Genomic DNA, 20,493 nt, shown 5'->3' with positions numbered 1-20,493 from the left:
AAATTACTTTAAATAATAATTCTAACTTCAAACAATAATTTTAAAACAAAAACACAAATTCTAAAATTATGAGGGGAAAAACACATTGATGATGAGGGATGAAAAGTAATTATTCCATTTACAGATAACAGGAGCAGATAATATGTACTGAGGTTTCTCTTATGTTAATGCTTTCTCCTTGTTGTGACATTTGCCGTGTGGGCAAATGTTAACGGCAAGTGTGCAATGCCGAAGTGGGGTTACACGTCATTGTAAACCGTGTTCATTGCCTTTCAACAGAAGATAAGAGTCATGCTGTCCTTGTCAATTTCTAGTCTCATTAGTGCCTAAAGAATGTTTGCAGTGAAATAATTTGGTGACAACTGTTAATTCTGCAACAATTTTTGCTTTAATAAACAAATTCAAATTCAAATGGCTGACACATTTTTGCAAGGGATTTGTCTCTCGGCAGTGCAATTTGCATGTTTTAAAGCTTATCACAATACAATGTCATTTTCAGTTGCCCTAGTGCCATATTTTCAACAGACTTCTATCATCCCCTGAGGCTTTTCCGTCTTGTTGATGCTAACACATGAAGATGTCTTATCAGTTGTTCCAAAATTGTCCTTAATGTTGATAAATTTCACGCTTTGACTGTGATGGACGTAACTCATAAAGGTTTTATGATTCTCTTATTTAGCAGCACATTTACCAAATAAAACTGAAAATGATCCACGTCTGAGAAACCTACGCCTACTGGTTGATGTAGTAAGCAACAGTTAAATGCAGTGGTACCTCTGAACTGTGTCTGTGATGAATATTTTTCACTGAAAGCTCAAATTTTTACTGCTTTTTTAATTTTACGGTTTTCCTATATTTTTTTCAAAATGTCAAAATGCTATTATGTAATATGAGTGGAGTAAACTTTTCAATACTTTCTTTAAATAATTTTCAAATTCAACTGTCGGAGTAACTCCTGCATGCTGCCTGTGATACCAAAACTAGCAAATGGTATGTTATTGGATTATTTCCTTGAAATTGAGATGAATATGTACATTGTCAGAATATTGAAATTTTTTTGACAATATGACATCAAAAAAAAAAAAAATAAATAAATAAATAAATAAATAAAATAAAATAACCCATTGAATTTATTTCCACCGAAAACTTAATCGTAAGCTTCAAAGACTGCAATACTGCAACAAATTACTTTTTTGGTACACCAACACACTTGCAAGCCATATCATTTACAGATTAGTTTAAAGAAATGTATTCAGAAATATTTTTTTCCACAAATGAGGTAACGAGAAGCAAAGGAATGTAATGGGATTTTTTTTTAAAGTTTCTATGTGTTTTAAGTTCAGGTCCTTGGTAAGCTTTTAATGAAATTATTTTCTAAATCATGTTGTATAGCAGCACCCAGAGCTGTAAATACCATCTCTTTCCCCAAAACAGAGGAGATAATCTCCTATCATTAATATGGGTTATCTCCAATTCAACAACTGTAATAAAAGTTGAGACTAAGAGCATATTTGATACATTGCAAAATAATGTTACTGCTACAAATGCTAACTTTTTAATTAAAAAAAAAAAATTAAGTAAAAATTTCCATATACTATTTGAAACAAATTTCTTTCTATCAATCTTTGCAGTAGTAAATCATACCTGATTCATTATTGGTTTTTTGCTATATACAAGTGCTGTTTCACTTCCAAGAGTTACAGCAGCATGGGCAAACTTTTGGCAATGCTTTAATCGCTCTGCTATAGTTCTCAGTTCTTTATTTTTAAAATTCAACTGGTTTTTCTTCTCTGAGCAAACTTTGTTTAATTCTTGTAGCAAAGCTTTACCTCTTTTGTTAATGTCCGTAATAAACCTGAAATAAAAATAATTCTAACTTTAACTACTGAAAATATCATCAATTGAACAATTTCACACCAGTGCATCAGTTTTTGCATACATCAAAAAAATTTTCAACTACTCTTTTCTCAATACTACATGAACCAATTAATGACATTTGCGAGAATGTCATGTTATTACTTCATATGTTTTGTGTATCTTTCTGAATTACCTTTTATAATTACATAAAAAAAATCATAGGTTCCTTAACAAAAAATAAAGGCTAAAAAATATAAAAGTAAACATTAGTACTGAAAATTAGGGGTTTGTTGTAGATACTAGAAACCTGTGCAATAACTTCCACTTGTATGAATAATTTGATATTAAAATTGAATAAAATACTAGCAAAGGCAGAAAAGCAACAGAAAAACGAGCTGATGTGTGCATCACATGACTTCCTTTTAGTCCAATTTAATGTCATTTTCCCATTATTGACAATTTTAATGCGATTCAATAGTTTACTCTCTAAATATCACCAACAGTGGCCAAATTGAAACCAGATTTTTAAAAAAAATGCCAAATTTGTCGCCAAGTTGGTGACAAAAAGACTGGCGATACATTGCCAAGTGTCCGCCAATTGCAACACCACTTGAGTTTACATTGAAATTAACAATGATTTCTCTCCAAAAAGGAGCAAAAGACCCCTTTTAAAACACCCGAATGCAACCAAAAAAGGAGGTGCACTAGACCCCACTAGGAGTCTTCGTACCAAAATTCAACCCTCTAGGACATATCGTTCTTGAGTTATGCGACATACATACGCACATACAGATGTCATGGGAAAATTCGTCGTAAATAACTCGGGAATCGTCAAAATGGATATTTAACATGTCCATACATTCTTAGGCACTTATCTATAGGGGGTCGAGTCGAAAAAAAGACCTCAACATTCATTTGGGGGTGGGCAAAATGGAAATTAAGGTTGATTTTTGAGTGAAAATTTTTTCGTGAATCCAATACTTCCTTTTAACTTTCTTCTATATCTAATATTCGATTAGTGCAAATTTTCAAATTTCGAATTTTGATGAATTCGAACGTTTTGAGGTGTGCTGAGTCCATTTCGACCATTTTTACTTTCTTCTATATCCAATATAAAGAAGAAAGTATTGGATTCGTGCAAATTGTCTATGTGTGTGTCACACCAGTTTTTGTGGCCACTCTAATGAAAATTTTCCGGGGGAGAGTTCCCCAAACCCCCAGGTTTTAAGCATCACTAAAGATATTTAAAATTACGTTTTTGAAGCATCAAAATATGTATCAAAAAACAACTGAAGAGAATTCTTAAATCTCATACTTTCCTTTCAAGCCACCGAAAGTAAATACTTGTGTTTTCGAAAATATACCTTGAAAATTCAAAATATTTCCAGAGAGAGACCTCCAAGCCTCATATTAACCACCAAAGAGTCTAAAAATGCGTTCCTAACAAAAATTTTCTGGGGAGAACCCGCAAACATTCTTACTTATGCGGGAATTTTGAACAGCTCAATCAACAAACAAACCCATAACTATCTTCAAATTTAATTCACAAACGCAATTTTTGTATTTCATTACGCTTCGTACGTAAACTAGTAAAAAAAGATGTTATCTCGATGCTGCAACCTTTCTTTTATAAAGAAAGAAGTACAATTGAGGAACTAAATGGCTACTGAAAATATTTCACAAGTCCTCAAACGAATCAAAAGTTGAAGGGGTTTTTTTTTTTGGATAATAAATCCAAAATATTAGTAGAAATTCTCCACCCCCCCCCTTTTTTTTCAATTCTTTATTCTTGTGTATGTGGTACTTGAAACACTTGTAACTTTCATTCTTTATTCTTGTGTGTGTGTGGTACTTGAAACACTTGTAACTTTCATTCAAACTGTGAATGATACATATTATTCGGGGGGGGGGGGGGGGGGGGGGGAATCCTGTAAAGTTCTTAAAATTTTTAAAACTTTATTTTCATTAGTCACCCCCCCCCCCCCCCCCCCCCCCCCCCCATAATATGTTACTCATTCGTCCCTCCCAACAGGATCGTCTGGATCCACCACTGAACAGGGATGCAGCAAGGTGGGTTGGAAGTCATTTTTAGGGGAAGCGAAATCATAAACTATTTTAAAAGTTGGGTTATATTGCATAGGCTGATAAGACTGTTCATACTCAACTTACTTCACAAATACATATTTAAGCTTTTAAAATTTTGCTATTATTTTAATTTAATGAATTCAGTGTGCTGAATGGCCTTTAATACTAACAAACTTTTAAAACAAAATTAAACACATATATTCTACAGAATCAAATCAATTTCTCAAAATGTTGCTGATTTAAACACATTATGAATAAATGATAAAACAGAATCAATCAGCTACAAATAAATACAGAAAAAAAGGCTGTACTAACTTAACAGAAAATGTTTTTATTTCTTGAGTAACCACTTTTTCACGGTCTTCAATTTCTTCATGCCTTCTGTTTAAGTTGTTGCTTGCATTTTCAATGTGTCCTTGCTTTTCTTTTATTTGTGTTAAAAGTTCTGTTATGTTTCCCTTTTCTTCTTCACATGCTTTTGCTAGAAACTGATATTTGTGTTCTTTATGATCAGAAAGTTGACAGTCTCTACATGTTAATTTATCACAGGTTTCACAATAAAGTTTTAGTTGTTCCTAAGATTAAAAAAGAAAAAGAAAATCAGGTTTATACATACATAATAATCAAGTTTCAAAAAACATTATTTAAAAAAAAAATACAATTTATTGCATTACCTTCACAACTAGACCCCACTAGGAATACACACGCACATACATACATAAAGATGTCACGAGAAAACTTGTTGTAACTAACTCGGGTAACGTCAAAATGGATATTTCGCGTGTCTATACGTTGTTAGGCACTTACCCAGGTAGCATCAACTCATCGGATTTTGCTCGGCCGATCATCGACTCCTCCTAAACTCATCGCGTAATGCACGCTGATATCGTTGCGATCAGAATCCGAGAACGGTTTTCGATGAGCTGTTTTTTATCGGAAAACTATATATTTACGATCAAATTTCCCGATGAAAATTTGTCGAGCTGCATTTCATCGGAAAAAGAGATCGTAACGATCAAATTTTCCGATGAAAATTTGCCTAGCTACATTTCATCGGAAAAAGAGATCGTAACTATCAAATTTTCCGATGAAAGTTTGCCTAGCTACATTTCATCGGAAAAAGAGATCGTAACGATCAAATTTTCCGATGAAAATTTGCCGAGCTGCATTTCATCGGAAAAAGAGATCGTAACGATCAAATTTTCCGATGAAAATTTGCCGAGCGAAATTTCATCCGAAAAAGAGATCGTAACGATCAAATTTTCCGATGAAAATTTGCTGAGCTACATTTCATCGGAAAAAGAGATCTTAACGATCAAATTTTTCGATGAAAATTTGGCGAGCTACATTTCATCGGAAAAAAGAGATCGTAACGATCAAATTTTCCGATGAAAATTTGCCGAGTTACATTTCATCTTAAAAAAAGTAGGTCGTTTAAATTTTCCGATAAAAGTTTTCCCAATCTAAAATTTTTGGAAATCTCCCAACTGTTAAAATAGGATAAGTTTTATTATTCGAATATCCGACTATTGATCTATGTAAGGCTATACGGATCAACATTCAGGGTTGAGAATCGGAGGAAAAATGACTGAGACTTTGACTCCGAATTCGACTCCTGGATTTTGGAAGGGTTTACTCCGATTTGCTGCAAAATCAATTCAACTTTAACTCCACGATTCCAACCCCGATTACCTCACTGGAATTGCGAACAAAATGAGACTCCGACTCTTGAATGATTTTTCTCTATCTCCAAAACAATTCCATGCTGTTCAATTTGACTCCCAAAATTACCGACTCCGACTCGGTTTGCGAGCAAAATGATCGACTCCGACTCTTCACTAGCTGGCGCCACAAGTATATTCACTGAATAAAATTCTCACTTTCCGTTCAGAAATCTGTCATGGCCTTGCCCCCCGATAGATGGCGCCACAAATGATTTTCCATTTAATACATTATTTTCCTCTTTAGAGAGAGCATTGCTTGTCTAGTGGTTAGCGTATGAATATCGTATTCCAGAGGTCTAGGGTTCGATTCCCGGCTAAAGCGACTTAGATTGAGCTCATGAATCACGTTCATCAGAAGTTGTTAAATTAGAAATTAACTAAACAAGTTATTAAAAGAAATTAAAGTATATTAAATAATTGTCCCAAATGACGTCATCCGAAAATACCCCTTCTGAAAGTTTTAAAGATGGCGGAAGTGTCACGTGATCATCTAAGATGGCGGACCCATCTTCTCACTGTTAATTTTTTTTTCCTCCTGCTTGTCCCTATATCGCGGTTGTTATTACTTCTCATCGTATTTTCATCCTAAATTCATCGCCTCGGAACAGCACTGCTGGTATATTGGTCCAAATCTCATCGTATTTTCATCCAAAATTCATCGCCTCGGAACAGCACTGCTCGTATATTGCTCCAAATCTCATCGTATTTTCATCCAAAATTCATCGCCTCGGAAAAACACTGCTCGTATATTGCTCCAAATCTCATCGGCATAGGGAGCAAAATTCATCGGATACCGATGATCGGATTCTACTATTGCCGATGAGACATATTGGAGCAATTTCCGATGAAAACTCATCGGAATCCGATCATCGGCCGATCATCGACCGATCAAAGTTTGATCGGATTTCGATGAACGGCCGATGATCGGCCGATGAGTTGATGCTACTCGGGTATCCAAGTGTGATCGAGTCGAAAAAAAAACAATTCATTCCGGGGTGAGCAAAATGAAAATTAAGGTCGATTTTTGAGTTAAAAATTTTTCGCGAATACAACACTTCCTTTTTTGTAAAAGGAAGTAAAATGGTATTTAATAAAAATTCTTTAAAAATAACTGGGGGGGGGGGCAATGAATCACGTTTGTTCTAAACAATTTTGATTCCATAAAGCAGAGTTTAAAAAAGCTGGATTTTGTTCTGTTTTTGAGGATTTGATTCATTAAAGGGATTGATTCAATTAACCAGTGCCAGTGTCCACTGTATTATTTTACTTTTTGTCAAACTTTTTATCTCAATTTCATTTGAAATATGAAATTATTATTACTGAAAAATTATACAATCTCACAGCTGTGCTTTATCTGGAGTATTTATTTTTTTTAGTTATTGGAAACCTCATTTCTTACAAAATAATAGTGTTTTCCTTTAGATTTTGGATACCTGACGCTAACGAAAACATCCAGAATCTTTGAATTTGAAAGTACCACACTCTTACTGAATGCGTTTTAAAGGTGCCAAAAAATATTAACTTAGGAGATGCATATATTCGAAAGTGCATACATGAGTACATGCATATATTCTTTTGAGTAATTCAACAGACATCCTTTACAGTCATCGGGCTCCAGAATTAGCGGATCTTGTCTTTAAGACTTTTGGAGCCATTTAAAGCTTTCGCACTCTGCACTTCTTTGGACACGACAACAACAACAACAACAACAGACATTGAATACAGCAGACCTTCGTTTTACGCGGGGGTTACGTTCGACAGAAATGCCGCATAAATCGAAACTGCGCAAATTGAGACTTAGTAGTGTTAAAATAGGGGTTAGGTTCCGTACAAGGACGTAGCCAAGGGGTGGGTCCATGGGGTCCGGACCCCCCCCCCTTCCCGAAAAGACCCCTCTCCTTTTTTCTCAGTTGTTGCATCTCGCATCAACCAAATTTTTCCGAAAGATAATGATTTAATAAAACGCAGCATTCTCTCCCCTTAAATATTCCAAGTAATCGGCAATTTTCTCAGCGCTTGAGTCAATTCAGAACACGAGAACCTCGTGCAACAACTGCAGGTTCCCAATTTTCGTCTGCTTTTTGCTGTGTCACCTACTCCGTCCGAAACGGGGAAATGTCCCTTTCGACTTTCAAACCAGCTGGGTCCTGTGACCTTGAAATTCAGCCCCTCTCCTTGGTCCATCAAATTGCCATTGGCAAAGTAAAAACAATCACTTATTGCCACTTCCCCTGTATCCCACAGTCTCATTGGCGTGGTTTTCTTGGACGTGGAACATATTAAATACCCCAAAAAAAATTCGTGTTTGAAGGTAAAATAAATAAAATAAATGAATAAATAAAACTTGAAGTTGATGTAACAAACTTTTTACGGTATCAAAATTTTATAGAAAAATTAAATTGAAAATTACTTGAATATTTTACTGTGATCAGTTTATGAAATTACAAGTTCGGCCATATTAACGCATGTAATAAGTAATTTATTAGAAATTATTACTTTTACTTTTAAATCTTACTGAATTGTGATTCTATGATCCCAAAAGAAAAAGTTAGTTTTTAATTGACGAAAAAAAATCTTATTCGATGTTATTCCATAAAACATATTTGTATTTGCATCATTGGAATACATTTTCTGATTGTTATTCACTGGCTTTGTACTAAGGAGTTATTTAGTTAGCATCTATGCATCCATCTTTAGTAAATTGTGAAGGTAGCATTAAACGTAACAAAAAACAGGCATGTGCATTTAACTATAAATTACTAGGTGAAAATTACCGCTATTTACTGCGTTACAAACAAAGAAACAAAAAAGGTGAATACGAGGTAAATGTTTTTGAGCTTTTCTTTTATATATTGCCTTTTTATTTAAACACTTATTTTCTTCAAGCTAAAGACATTTACAATTTCTTGCAATAAAGTGTTTTGCTAACATCGTATTGAAGAAAAAAAAATCATTACCTGCGTCGTAAAATATGATATGTAATGTTGTTAAAATTAACATGTTGTTAAAATAAAATTACACAGATGCTTAATTTAATTCATTAGGTATACATTCCATTAATCGGCATGTAAAAGATCCCTTAGGTCGTTTGACTGTGAATACTCTTGACAAAATTAAATTCCTTTTGCAGTTTCGCATCGAAGAGAGCTCAGGTGTCTCCATCTGGTGGAAACTGGGCATCAAATTTTCCTGTGACATTCACATCCGCGCCTTAATGGTGGCATATGAATGACTGGATGCCATATTGTTGGTTCGCACTTGTTCCGCAAAAGGCTAAAGCATCTAACACAGCCCCGTTAGAAAGAAAAAAATAATGATAAAAAACGGCAGTACGCCTTTTCCGATATTTAAAATTTTTTCGAACAGCTTTCACCCTTTGAGGAATAGCGACTTCACTTGAGAACATCATTTATTTTTTGCTTCTCTTTTTTTTCAACTAACTGAAATCACTGTGTCATTTGGCTGAAGAAAGAAAATATATATATATATATATATATATATATATATATATATATATAAAATGGTTGCAACAAAGGGTGCCTCCGTCCCTCAAAGAGTTAATAGTTTGTTCAAGCTTTTAATTGATGATTAGGAATGATAATTAGAAAATGGATAAGATTGGAAATATCATTCTATTTCGTGTTATCAAAAGAATATTATAAATGTAAATAAATAAAAACTTATTCAAGTTTTTTAAATGAAACCTTGTTAATATTTTCGTTGAGAGAGTTGTGGGATTTTGTCTGAAATGTTGTTCAAATCGGACAGGGTTACGTTATGTAACATTCATATAGTTATACATTCGACTCCATAGATATAGATTTATTTATCCTCATATAAATAATGCCGATGATCGAGTAACCCGCGTGTTTCAACAATGAATTCGCACCACGGCATGATATGTAATTCGATAACATGTTTTGGTAATGTTTAACATGCAAGGAAAGGCTTTATTGTGACAAGGCTGAACTCGATCCGGTAACTTGAACAGTTTTACTGGTAAGACTGTGTCATATCAGAGGAATGAAGAAACGAAAACAATGAATGCTACCTACTGGAGTTTAGGGTTAATCCACTGGTGTAAGCTATCTACTGAAGTTTTTGGGTTAATCCACTGGTGTTAGAGTTAAAATTTCAACTATCAAAATATCACCAAACAGGCAATTGCTTCGTTCAAATGAAGAAGAGTTGAAGCAATTTTCATCCATCATGCCTTGACGGGTAACTTTCTAGTTTTCAAATAAAATGGCATAAGTACAAATGTACATATTTTGTTGAAATATATTACAAAGCTTTAATATTTTATTAAATTATCGCATTCATTTTCCAAGTAATTTCTAGAACAGTTTTCGTTTTCCGTTTTTCTTAATTTATTGTGCCCTTTTTATTAATAGAAAATATATCACTTATTTTCAGGAGGACAGAGGTTCACCCATATTTGGAAACTTTGTATGTGATAACTTTCAGTTTAATGTTAATTTACAAACTGACAATAATTAATTTACCACTTAACATAAACTTTTTGTTAACTAATTTTAACTAATGACTCTATTAATTTCAATTATTCAATTAATTTAGTTAATTATCATATTTTAATGATCAGTTTTAATTGGATTTATCTTAGTCTTGTGTAATTATCAGCTACTAATTCTGCTTTAGCATGCCTCCTCTTTTGAAGTTCGTGCAACCTTGGACCCCCCCCCCCCCTTAACAAAGTTCTAGCTACGTGCCTGTTCCATAGATAGAAAAAACTACTTCATTCTAGTGATGACTAATTGTATAATAAGCTTAATGTGTACTAACATCGATTTTTATGCACAACATGCATAAAGAAAACCTACATTAATTTCGTGTTATAAAGAGGAGCTGGCAATAATAGTCTTTTGGCAATCATTAAGAATTGTTCTCTGTAATTCTTTGTAGAGCATTAATGCATCCATGACCACTTGCGTCATTTCCATGATAGAATCTTTCTTCACTAACAAATCAGAAGGATCATTTCTATTGTCTAGGAATGGTTCAAAATTTTCAATGTGAACGATTTTGGTTGTGTTTCACTAATGTCGGTATCTTTGTTGGTTTTGGCTGCTTTCGTCCCTCCTAAAAGCTCTTCTTTCAGTGAGTTCTGAACTGTGTGAGTTGCCAAAATACAGTTTATTACGTGTAATCTGAAATCTTTAGGAGTTTGGATTTTGAAAGAGGGGAAAATTTTATCTGTTTGCATTGCCGCATCTGCGCGAAATCGAAACTCATCCGTGTAAAATAAAAGTGTCAAATCTTAAACCGCGTATAATCGAAACTGTGTAAAATAAACCCGAGTAAAACAAGGGTCTACTTTGTTTAACAAAGATAATGTAGAGCACCCATCAAACAGTGGTAGTTATGGGGAACCCTGGAGTGTGAAGTGAAGCGCACCCTTCAGGATTTTTATTTCCTTCATTTGACAGACATGCCACATTTTACATTTGCTCATACGAAAGCCCAAAAAGAAGCCCCTCCCCCTCTCATCTAAATACAAATACAAAAGTGACGACCAGCAACAGGCTCTTTGTCCAGCTAGGCTGGTCCTAGTCAATTTACAATCCTCAATGAAGATCAATGGCCCTCTTAAAACTATCTACTCCCCTTGCTCATTACTACCTCTTCCAGTAAGCTGTTCCAAGGTTCCACTACCCTGCTAAAATAATAATTTTTCCTAATATCCGTGTTAGCCTGAGATTTAAATAGCTTAAAACAATGACCCCTTGTCCTGTTTTCAGTGCTGAACCCGTAACATTTTTCATTTTAATAAATTTAAACAACTGAATCATGTTCCCTTGGTCTCTTCTTTGCTCAAGACTGTACATTTTTAGCATTCTAAGCCTGGAATCGTAGTCTAAATGAGAAAGCCCATTTATTAGCCTTGTAGCCCACCTTTGAACCCTTTCCAATACATTAATATCGTTCTTAAGATAAGGTGACCAAAACAAAAAGCTATTCATATAGCCTTCTGATTTAAGTTACAAAACAAAAATCAATCGACTATGTGAATGAAATCATATTAATCAAATAGATTTCACGAGAAAGTTTGGTAAAACGCTTCCCAAAGCCAAAGTCTGGTTACGGTCCTGTTTCCAAGTATATTATGAATATGAATCCTTCTAATTTCGCAAAATTGGTACCTTCTAATCAATTTTTTAACATGATCACTTAATATAAAATAACAGTTAGACAAACTGACTTTTACTGCTGGGAGTGAGGTAGAAGAGCAATACATATACAAATACATGTACACGTATATTATAACTTTAGTTAATTATGAAGAACAGCTTGGCAAGCTGAGAACACTTTTGAGGCCTAAAAACAGTGCAAAGTAACGGGTCTATGGAGCAGATTATACTATTGAAATTTTTAAGTGGATACTTTAAAGTACCTGTTTGTCTTTTGTCGAGAGCTCTCATTCGGGGGGGGGGGGGGCATTTGAGGGGTGCGACATTGCTATCAGAAGGGGGGGTGGCAGAGTGGTAGCTAGGCACTGGTGTCAGGTAAGACACTTAACTTTCATGGCAGAGCACTTCCAAAAAATATTTATGTGGAAAAATTCTACACATCTTGCTCATGGAGTGTTAAGTAGAGGTTCATTGGAATGTTAAAAAAGGCCCTCCCTTTAAAAAAAAAAAATCTTCATATGAGAGTGAGGCGGAAAATAAGTTTCCTGGAAACTGGAATTTAAGAATAATGTAATAAAATCGGAAAAGAAAAATAAACAATCACAGGCTAAGTTTTGGAATACTCACTGGGGAATGTATAGGACAGATGAGATACTTTTGATTTCTTAATGCAGCAGTTTCACCTTCCATTTCATCTTTAGGGCGCACAACATGGTCTTTTGTCACCCGAACCCTATGGTGAGCATTAACACATGTATCACAAAGCCATTCCTGACAGTTCTGACAAAATGCTGATCCTTCAGCACCTTCCTCACAGCTTGTGCAAGGATAACTACTCTCCTCGGGTTGTGCCTCAGAGTTCTGTACATATTCAGTAAGAAATAAATGATCAACAGTTTCTTCTGAATTAATATCTTGATTACATGCAGCACAGTTAAGCTGTCTGTTTCCTAAAAAACAAAAAATAATAAATTCAAAAGAACAAACCTAAATAGAGATATAAATTTATTAAATAATAAATAAATAGTTATGCGAAAAAGAAAAAATAAATTATCTTAGAAAAATAACATTATCTTCTTTAGAAATAAAAGTTGAATGTGATTTTTTGTCTTTTTGGAAAATTAAGTGAAATACATAACCCTCTCACTTTACTTGATAATTTTAATTCCTACATTTTTCAAATCTAATTTAAATGCTTATATTTTCCAAAGCCAATTTAACTTGGACTTTCCAGATAATAAAAGATCTAGTGGTAAAAGGTAAAACTACTACTCTTCTACTTTCTATTTCTTAGAACTTTCTGAAACAGCAGCTTCTGAATGAATTTAAATGTACATTAACTTTGTCGAACATTTCTTTCAGTCCTTCAAAATAGGCTAAAAAATATTCAATCATTCAAATAATTTCAGCTGTTGAACGTTTTAAACAAGTTTAACTAATATCCATTTGATCAAATTCCAGCATACCTTAGACAAAAACTTTTATTACACTGTTACCAACACTAGGGTGGGTGGATTTTAACACTTTTTTTTTTCAAATCGAAATCACCTGTGGAGAGAAAAGTTGAGAAATTGGCATCAAATATTCCTGTAAGATTTTTTTAAATTAAAATACAATTCGAACCCCCACACCCCTCTCCCCCCCCCCCCAACCAGGCCCTTGTAGTTATGCCAAATATGTAAAAATTAACATTTTTGAAAATACTTTTTTCATTTTTAATATATTATTTTTCTTTTTAGTTGCCTGTGGTGTAAATAGTTGAATATCTCTTTGTTTGTGATCAAAATAACTAAAAAATATCATGTTATATTTACTGCCCCACTGGGTCTTCGAAATTTGCTTCTTTTTTTCTCTGTCTCTCTGCTTTAAGTGACAGGTGGCACAATTGCATGAATGTTGCCTTTTCTTATTTTGCTATGCCATGCAATGAAGTTATTTCATCACCCCGTCAAATCAGTCAATTCTTGACATATATGAACCATGGAAGCATATATGAACCGTATAGAAATTGATATGTTCTGAAATTTGACCAAAATCATTGTCTGCCAAATCACCATGTAAAAAATATGGCGAGTTGACTTGACACAACAACAAACTACAATTGCATTTTTGGAGTTTCAATTTCAAAAATTTTCCAAGGAAAGATTTTTTCAGCTTACAGTTCATTTGATTTTACCTCATGCAAATTTATTTTTATTTATTTTTTTTTTATTTTTTTTCAATTGATTCACTAGAAACAAGATGCTGAGCATGTGAATTCAACAGGAAATTATAGACTCTGAAAAGTTTTATGTTCAATCCAGTTTGATAGATTTTTTTCCCCCCAGGTTGGATTTGCACCATTGAGCTGGGGGGCACCGCCGTTTTCAGCTACAGAAAGGCAAAAAAACTTTACATGAATGACTTAAATTACATTTACTGTTTAAGACATTAGGCAAAATAGTAAAAACTGTAAATGTAAAAAAATATGACTAAGTTTAATTAGAATTCTCTTTTACTTTAGAAATCTGAAAAAAGCTAAGCAATTTTGTGAAGTTTTTAATGAGCACCCTACTTTTTTACACCTAGTACATTTTAATACTTTATATTATTTTTAACCACCCACTAAGTACAATAATATGTTCAAGTTCACTCCATTTGAAAGCTATGAAAAGCAATCTAAATAAACATACGCATGCAGTTTTGCAGTTTACAAATGATGTAAGGATAATTTTTCTAAATATTTCATTAACGTAAAGGTTCATAAATTTCTGAAGTTGTAATCAAAAAGAAGCAGTTGTGTATAAAACTAAAATAAGTCTTTTCATAAAAATGTATGTTTTTAGACAGGACTGTTCGATTTTAGCCAGGCCAAAAAAGGCCGCCCGGCTTTTTTTTTTTTGTTTACACCACTTTAAAAAAAAACCTGCTTTTTTAAGAAAAATAATTGTTTTATTTTTTATTTAATCAAAATGAAGATTATCTTTGTATCCTTAATGCAATTACTACTGTATAAAATCAAATTCCATGAAACAAGAATAAAAATTTGGTAGTTGTTAAATAACGTGGTTCAGTACAAAAAAAAAACTTGCTCTATATCAAAAGAAATTAGTTCAATAGAATTTAAATGATTATTAATAAATTTTAGTTAAGTTCAAAAAAATCACATTACAATGCTGCTGTCGGGTCATTCCATGTCAGTTCCACCACACCCCAACACCCACCATCTCAGATTCCAATGAAACTTTGTATACTTCTACTTTTCATAGTCCTAAGTAACCTCCTAAAGTATTTCTTCTCTATTAAAAATAGTTTTTACTTTTTGGCCCTTCAAAGTTTTGCGATTTTGCGTTAGTTGTCATTTACAGTTCTCTGAGAATGAACAGCAGCTGTTTGCAAAAAAAATTATTTCTCAATAACTAAAGATAAAAAAATTTGGAAATTTTTTATATTAAATATTAAGATTTCAAGTATTTCAGAAAAAAATATGTCAAAAATCTAAATTTATATTCAGCAATTAAAAAAAATTAACAAACTGAAAAATTTTAATTTTTTTTAATAAAAAAATGATAGTCAAAATTTTAAAATTTTGGCATGAGGGTCTAAATTAAAATAATTTATATATATTTTTTAATGATCATTAACATGTGTGCTAACGTATAAAATGAAAATCTTTAAGGGACTTTGAGGGATTCTGCCCCCTTGCCCCTTATTTTGATTAATGAAAAAAAGTTGATCACAATATTACAAGCTAAGTTAATAATTGCATTGAAGAAAATTTAAATATTGAAATACATTGGTGTTTGAACTTAAATGTAAACATTTAAATACTCAAGATTTTTTTGAATTGTAAATAATTAATTAAATTAATTAATAATAAACAATAAAAATAAGATATCGCAAAATTCGAAATTTTCCTACAACAATTTATGCATGCTAAAAATTATTGTTAAACTTAGGGCAACATAGAAATTAAAACTTTTTATCTAATTCTAATTTATAATAAGACAGTTTATACAAAGTATTAAAAATCCTATAAATACCAGCTCAGAGCTTTTAACTTGATTCATAATCGAATACAATCTCAAACTGAAACTTGGATTTGGTTTAACATAGCAATTTATTGGGTATGAGTTTAAAATGTTTACCATTGCCCAAAATGTTTATAATTAAGGCTTTGCAACAATCTCATTCAAGGGCACCCATATAGGGGGCAAGGGGGGGGGTCGAGCCCCCCCCCCCCCCCTTTTCAAATTAGAACTTCCTTGCTTTTAGTACTTTTTTCTTTGCACAACTGTAAAAATATTTCTTCTCCACCCCTTTTAATGAATAAGTTATTAAAAATGTCTAATTTTAATGACTCTAATCTGTCCTGAAATTGTTTTCTACAGGGAAAATATCCAGCTAAACTACGGGGAAAATATTTGAGCCCCCCCCCCTTGCGACTTTGCATATATGCGCCCATGATCTCATTTGACCCTAAAAGTGTTTTGTTATCTTAAGTGTTTCTATGATCATAAATGGATCCTAATAACCTGGCATTTGTACAAATGACAGGTATTTTTATTTTACACTTCACTAGTAGTTTTTTTAGATGTTTTGTTTTCTTTTTAATATATTTGCCTTCACCTCCCTAACTTTGGTTGCTTCATTAGCCCCCAAAAAGGAACAGCTGGTAATAGATGACAGCTGATCAGCAAGCTGTATGGTTTACGTTTATAGTTAGTTGTTTATATTATGACTGTGAGATTGGTAACTACTTTTTATTTAAAATACACTTTCTTTTTCTTGATTCCTCTTTCAACTGGTGCATTAGTTTTATCAAGGACAGTATGTTCTTTTAAGCCACTTTTTATTTTCTACAAATGATTTATAAACATTATGTATAATTCCAGTTTAAATACAGTGAAACTTCAATAACTGAACACACTGATAATCCAGGTAACTCGACATTTATTTTTCTTAGAGTCTGCCCAATGCTAACTTCAATGGTTGAAAAGCTTTCTAGCTTGACACACATTTTGCTAGAACTCCTATAAGTTATGTATTTATTCCTCACAAGATATTCAAATCTATTATTGTTTTTAAAAAGAAAGAAAACAAAAATAATAGAAAATTCATTTATTGGAATTAATTTTCATAATGTGAATGTTAAGCATTAATAAGCATAAGTGATACAAAATTTTGGAACCCCAGTAAGTTGAGGAAAAGTTCCAAGTTATGTCATTAAACTGGAGGGGGGGGGGGGGAGGGGAATCTGGACAAAAAAAAATTCCATGCAAATAATAATTTCTTTCCAATTGTCATTAAAAAATATTAAAATACATTGAATACGAGAGGTGCATAAATACTAATTTATTTCTTCATTTGCTTTGAGGGGGGGGAAAGGTAATTTACTATATTTAATCATATTATTACTAAACAATCAGGCCATTAATTTTTAAGGGGTGTTAAATGTAATTTCAAGAAATTAAAAGGATGAATTTGTCATTGTACAGCAGTAAAACTATAATGGAAAAGCAGTTCCATGATAGCAATTTTTCTCAAACGTAAGGGGGGGGGGAGGGTGGATCCTGAAAGTACTAGTAACTGCATGATTATGAATTGGTGTTAAGACTTTACTTTTGTTTTAACTTGTCTGGACTAAAATGCAGTAATCCATATGCAGATATTGTTGTCTGCAACTTTTGAATTTCATGATATCTTATTTTCAGACTGTCTATATTTAATATAATTATAATAATTGTAATAATTTTTAACTATTTCAAATAAAAAAAATAGCTTGAATATTAAATTTATATGTTTGAGTTCAATATTTAACACACTTTATATTTAAATTTTTTAAATAATTGCTGGGAACTCTTGTTTCAAAGACATGGAAAAAATTTTCTCTATGATGCTTTCGTTGTTTCTAGGGGGAGGGGACAGAATCCCTAAAAGACCCATAACTTTTTTCATAGGAAAAGTTAAAGCACATACTCATGATCATTTTTTCTTTAAATCATGATTTTTAAAACTGACCCTGATGTTAAAAATTTAGAATTTCAATAATGGTTTTTTTTGACCAAAAAAAAAAAAAGAAAAAATCAAAATGTTTAACTTTTTGATTTTTAAAAAATTCTTTGTATAAACTAAGATTATTATAATATTTTTTATAAAAATTTTCAAGAAGGTGATATCATTAGTTGCTGAGAAACATTTTTCCCCCATCAACAACAGCTCAGTTAGTGTCTTTGAAAATGACAAAAAAATGCAAAATTGAAAAATTTCAAAAGTCTATAAAATTAAAATACATTGAGATTGAAACAAAGGAAACTAAGGGGTTGCTTTTAACCACAAAATAAGGAAGTATACCAAGTTTCATCAAAATCTAGATGGTAGGTGTTGAAATCCTATTTTTGTGGTTGATTTGACAAATTTTAAACTATTTCAAATAAAATAGAAGCTTAAGTATATATTTTTTTATATTTGAGTTCCATATTCAACACATTATATTTGAATTTTTGTCATAATTGTTGACAATTCTGTTTTTAAGAATATGGAAGAGATTGTATGATGTTTTATGCTTTTTTTCCAGAATTGGGGGGGGGGGGGGCAGAATCTCTTAAAGTCCCCTAATGTTTTTCATTGGATAAGTTAGAGTACATATTCATGATCATTTCTTTAAAAAATCATGATTTTTAAAACTGACCCTTTTGTTGAAATTCAGTTTTTTGCCGACATCTTTTTTTGAAAAAAAAATTCAAAATTTTCAATTTTCTAATTTTTTAAAAAAATTTTGTGCAAACTAAGATTATTGAAATATTTTTTATCAAAATGTTCAAAGTCTTTCTATTTTTTGTAAAAATTTTCAAAAAGATTATAGCATTAGTTACCAAGAAATAATTTTTTTTGTAAACAACCACATCTCAGTTTGAGTGTCTCAAAAATGACAAAAAATGTAAAATCGCCAAATTTCAAAAGGCTGTAAAATCAAAACGCATTGATACTGAAAGAAAAAAAATTAGGGGGTTGCTTGTAACCATAAAGGGATGAAGTAAATTTGATCAAACTTGGTATACTGTATACCAAGTTTGATCAAATTCCGAGACGGTGGGTGTTAAAATCCCATTTTTGTGGTTGATTTGATGTGGAACGACCCTGTCATAACAGTCATTTGGTTCAGACTCTATAAATAACAATGCACTTACAATGAAATACGTTTAACACGAAAACGCTTAACTTAAAAAATCGGTTTACACAAACAGAAATAGCGATCCGGACTGTATATTGCGCACTTAAATATAAATCTTTTAACATGAAATTCGTTTAAAATGAAAAAAATTTCCGGTCTTTTCAGCTTTGTGTTAAACGTTTTCCCCTGTATATATTTTCTTTTAATGATCAAAACTGTTTCTAATTTTCTGAAGAATTGTGGGAAACATCTTTAGACAAAATAGTTTCTTGTAAAAGAATAAATACAAGAATATATAAAAAAAAAATCAACAAGACCATATTGGTGAATGAATTTAAATTTTGCTGGAATGATATAGATATACAATTGTTAACAGGTTGCCTGTGTGCTAAAAACTGTAAGCCAACTGATCACTGCAATAAGTCTTTTGAAATTTTTTACTTTGGGCATGATAACAGCGGGAACAGGTAGTTTAATATTTTCTGTGTTTTGGAAGTACTTGTTTATGGGAAGAAGACAGTACTTGAAACAGGTCTGTCTGGTTTTAACCTAGAGAAAAAAACCGAGGGATTTTTTTGGTTTGAACCACTTATGTCATTTAGTTTTCTTTTTCACATATGAGACAGTGAGAAGCAAACGGATGGAAAAGGACATTTTCAAATTTCGAGTGAAACGACTATAAAGATAACATTCTATGTAGGCTTCATTGATTTTTTTTCCCTAAATCATGCTGTACAGCAGCACCTACCAGGGCTACTAGTCAGGGTTTTCCTATTTTGTCCACCCCAAAAACAACCGTCCTGGACAAAATGTCATTTGTCCATTTTGTCCACTTTTTCAGTTTACTGAAAGTTTTTTGCAAAAAAATTTGAAGTTTGAAAGTAATAAATAATTATACATATTCTTCCTATTCAAATAATATTTTAATATAAAAATAGCATACATAAATATGTATATAAACAATTGATTGTAAAATAGTTTCAAGTGAAAATGAATAAAGTAAGAACAGTTAAAGTTTATGAAAGTGTGTATATAAATCAAATGAGTGTTAATTATTAAAAATGCATGTATAGTATTTATAAAAATTTTAAGATGTTTTTCTGTGATATGGAGGTTTATTGCCCATAATAAGTGAATTTATAAAATTAAAAAGTAGAAATAAAAAGTTTTAAAAGGTTAGAGTCTCAAAACATTAAAATTAATATTTAAAAAAAAGAAAAACTACTTGACATTAATGAAAGAAATGTTGACATGAAGTGAAATCTGTTCTGAAGTGAAATACAAATGTGATGATCAGGAACAGGCTCTGAATCCAGTTAGGCTGTTCCTAGTCAATTTATTAGACCCCAATGAAGATTAATAGCCCTTTTAAAGATATCTACCCCCTTGCTCATTATAGCTTCTTCCGGTACTCTGTTCTGAGTACCCACAACCCTACTTAAGTTGTAATTTTTCTTAATTTGTATGACATTAACATATCTATAAAAATATGCAGACTACATAAATATTTTACTATGGACTGAGA

At 32.2% G+C, this 20,493-nt stretch overlaps 1 protein-coding gene across 1 annotated transcript in view; it reads right to left on the bottom strand.

Moving 5' to 3' along the window:
* Positions 1-20,493, bottom strand: part of LOC129235158 (E3 ubiquitin-protein ligase TRIM33-like) — a 75,050-nt gene that overhangs the window by 16,504 nt on the left and 38,053 nt on the right. The window contains exons 2-4 of the mRNA XM_054868849.1: positions 12,443-12,765; positions 4,258-4,517; positions 1,645-1,855 (exon numbers count right to left, since the gene is read on the bottom strand). Coding sequence (XP_054724824.1) covers positions 1,645-1,855; positions 4,258-4,517; positions 12,443-12,765 — 794 coding nt within the window. The remainder of the gene's footprint in view (positions 1-1,644; positions 1,856-4,257; positions 4,518-12,442; positions 12,766-20,493) is intronic.

Source organism: Uloborus diversus, chromosome 2, assembly GCF_026930045.1.
Source record: "Uloborus diversus isolate 005 chromosome 2, Udiv.v.3.1, whole genome shotgun sequence".
In the NCBI taxonomy this organism is placed as follows: domain Eukaryota; kingdom Metazoa; phylum Arthropoda; class Arachnida; order Araneae; family Uloboridae; genus Uloborus; species Uloborus diversus.
The sequence above is the reverse complement of the archived record's forward strand: the minus strand, read 5'-3'. Positions and strand labels throughout refer to the sequence as shown.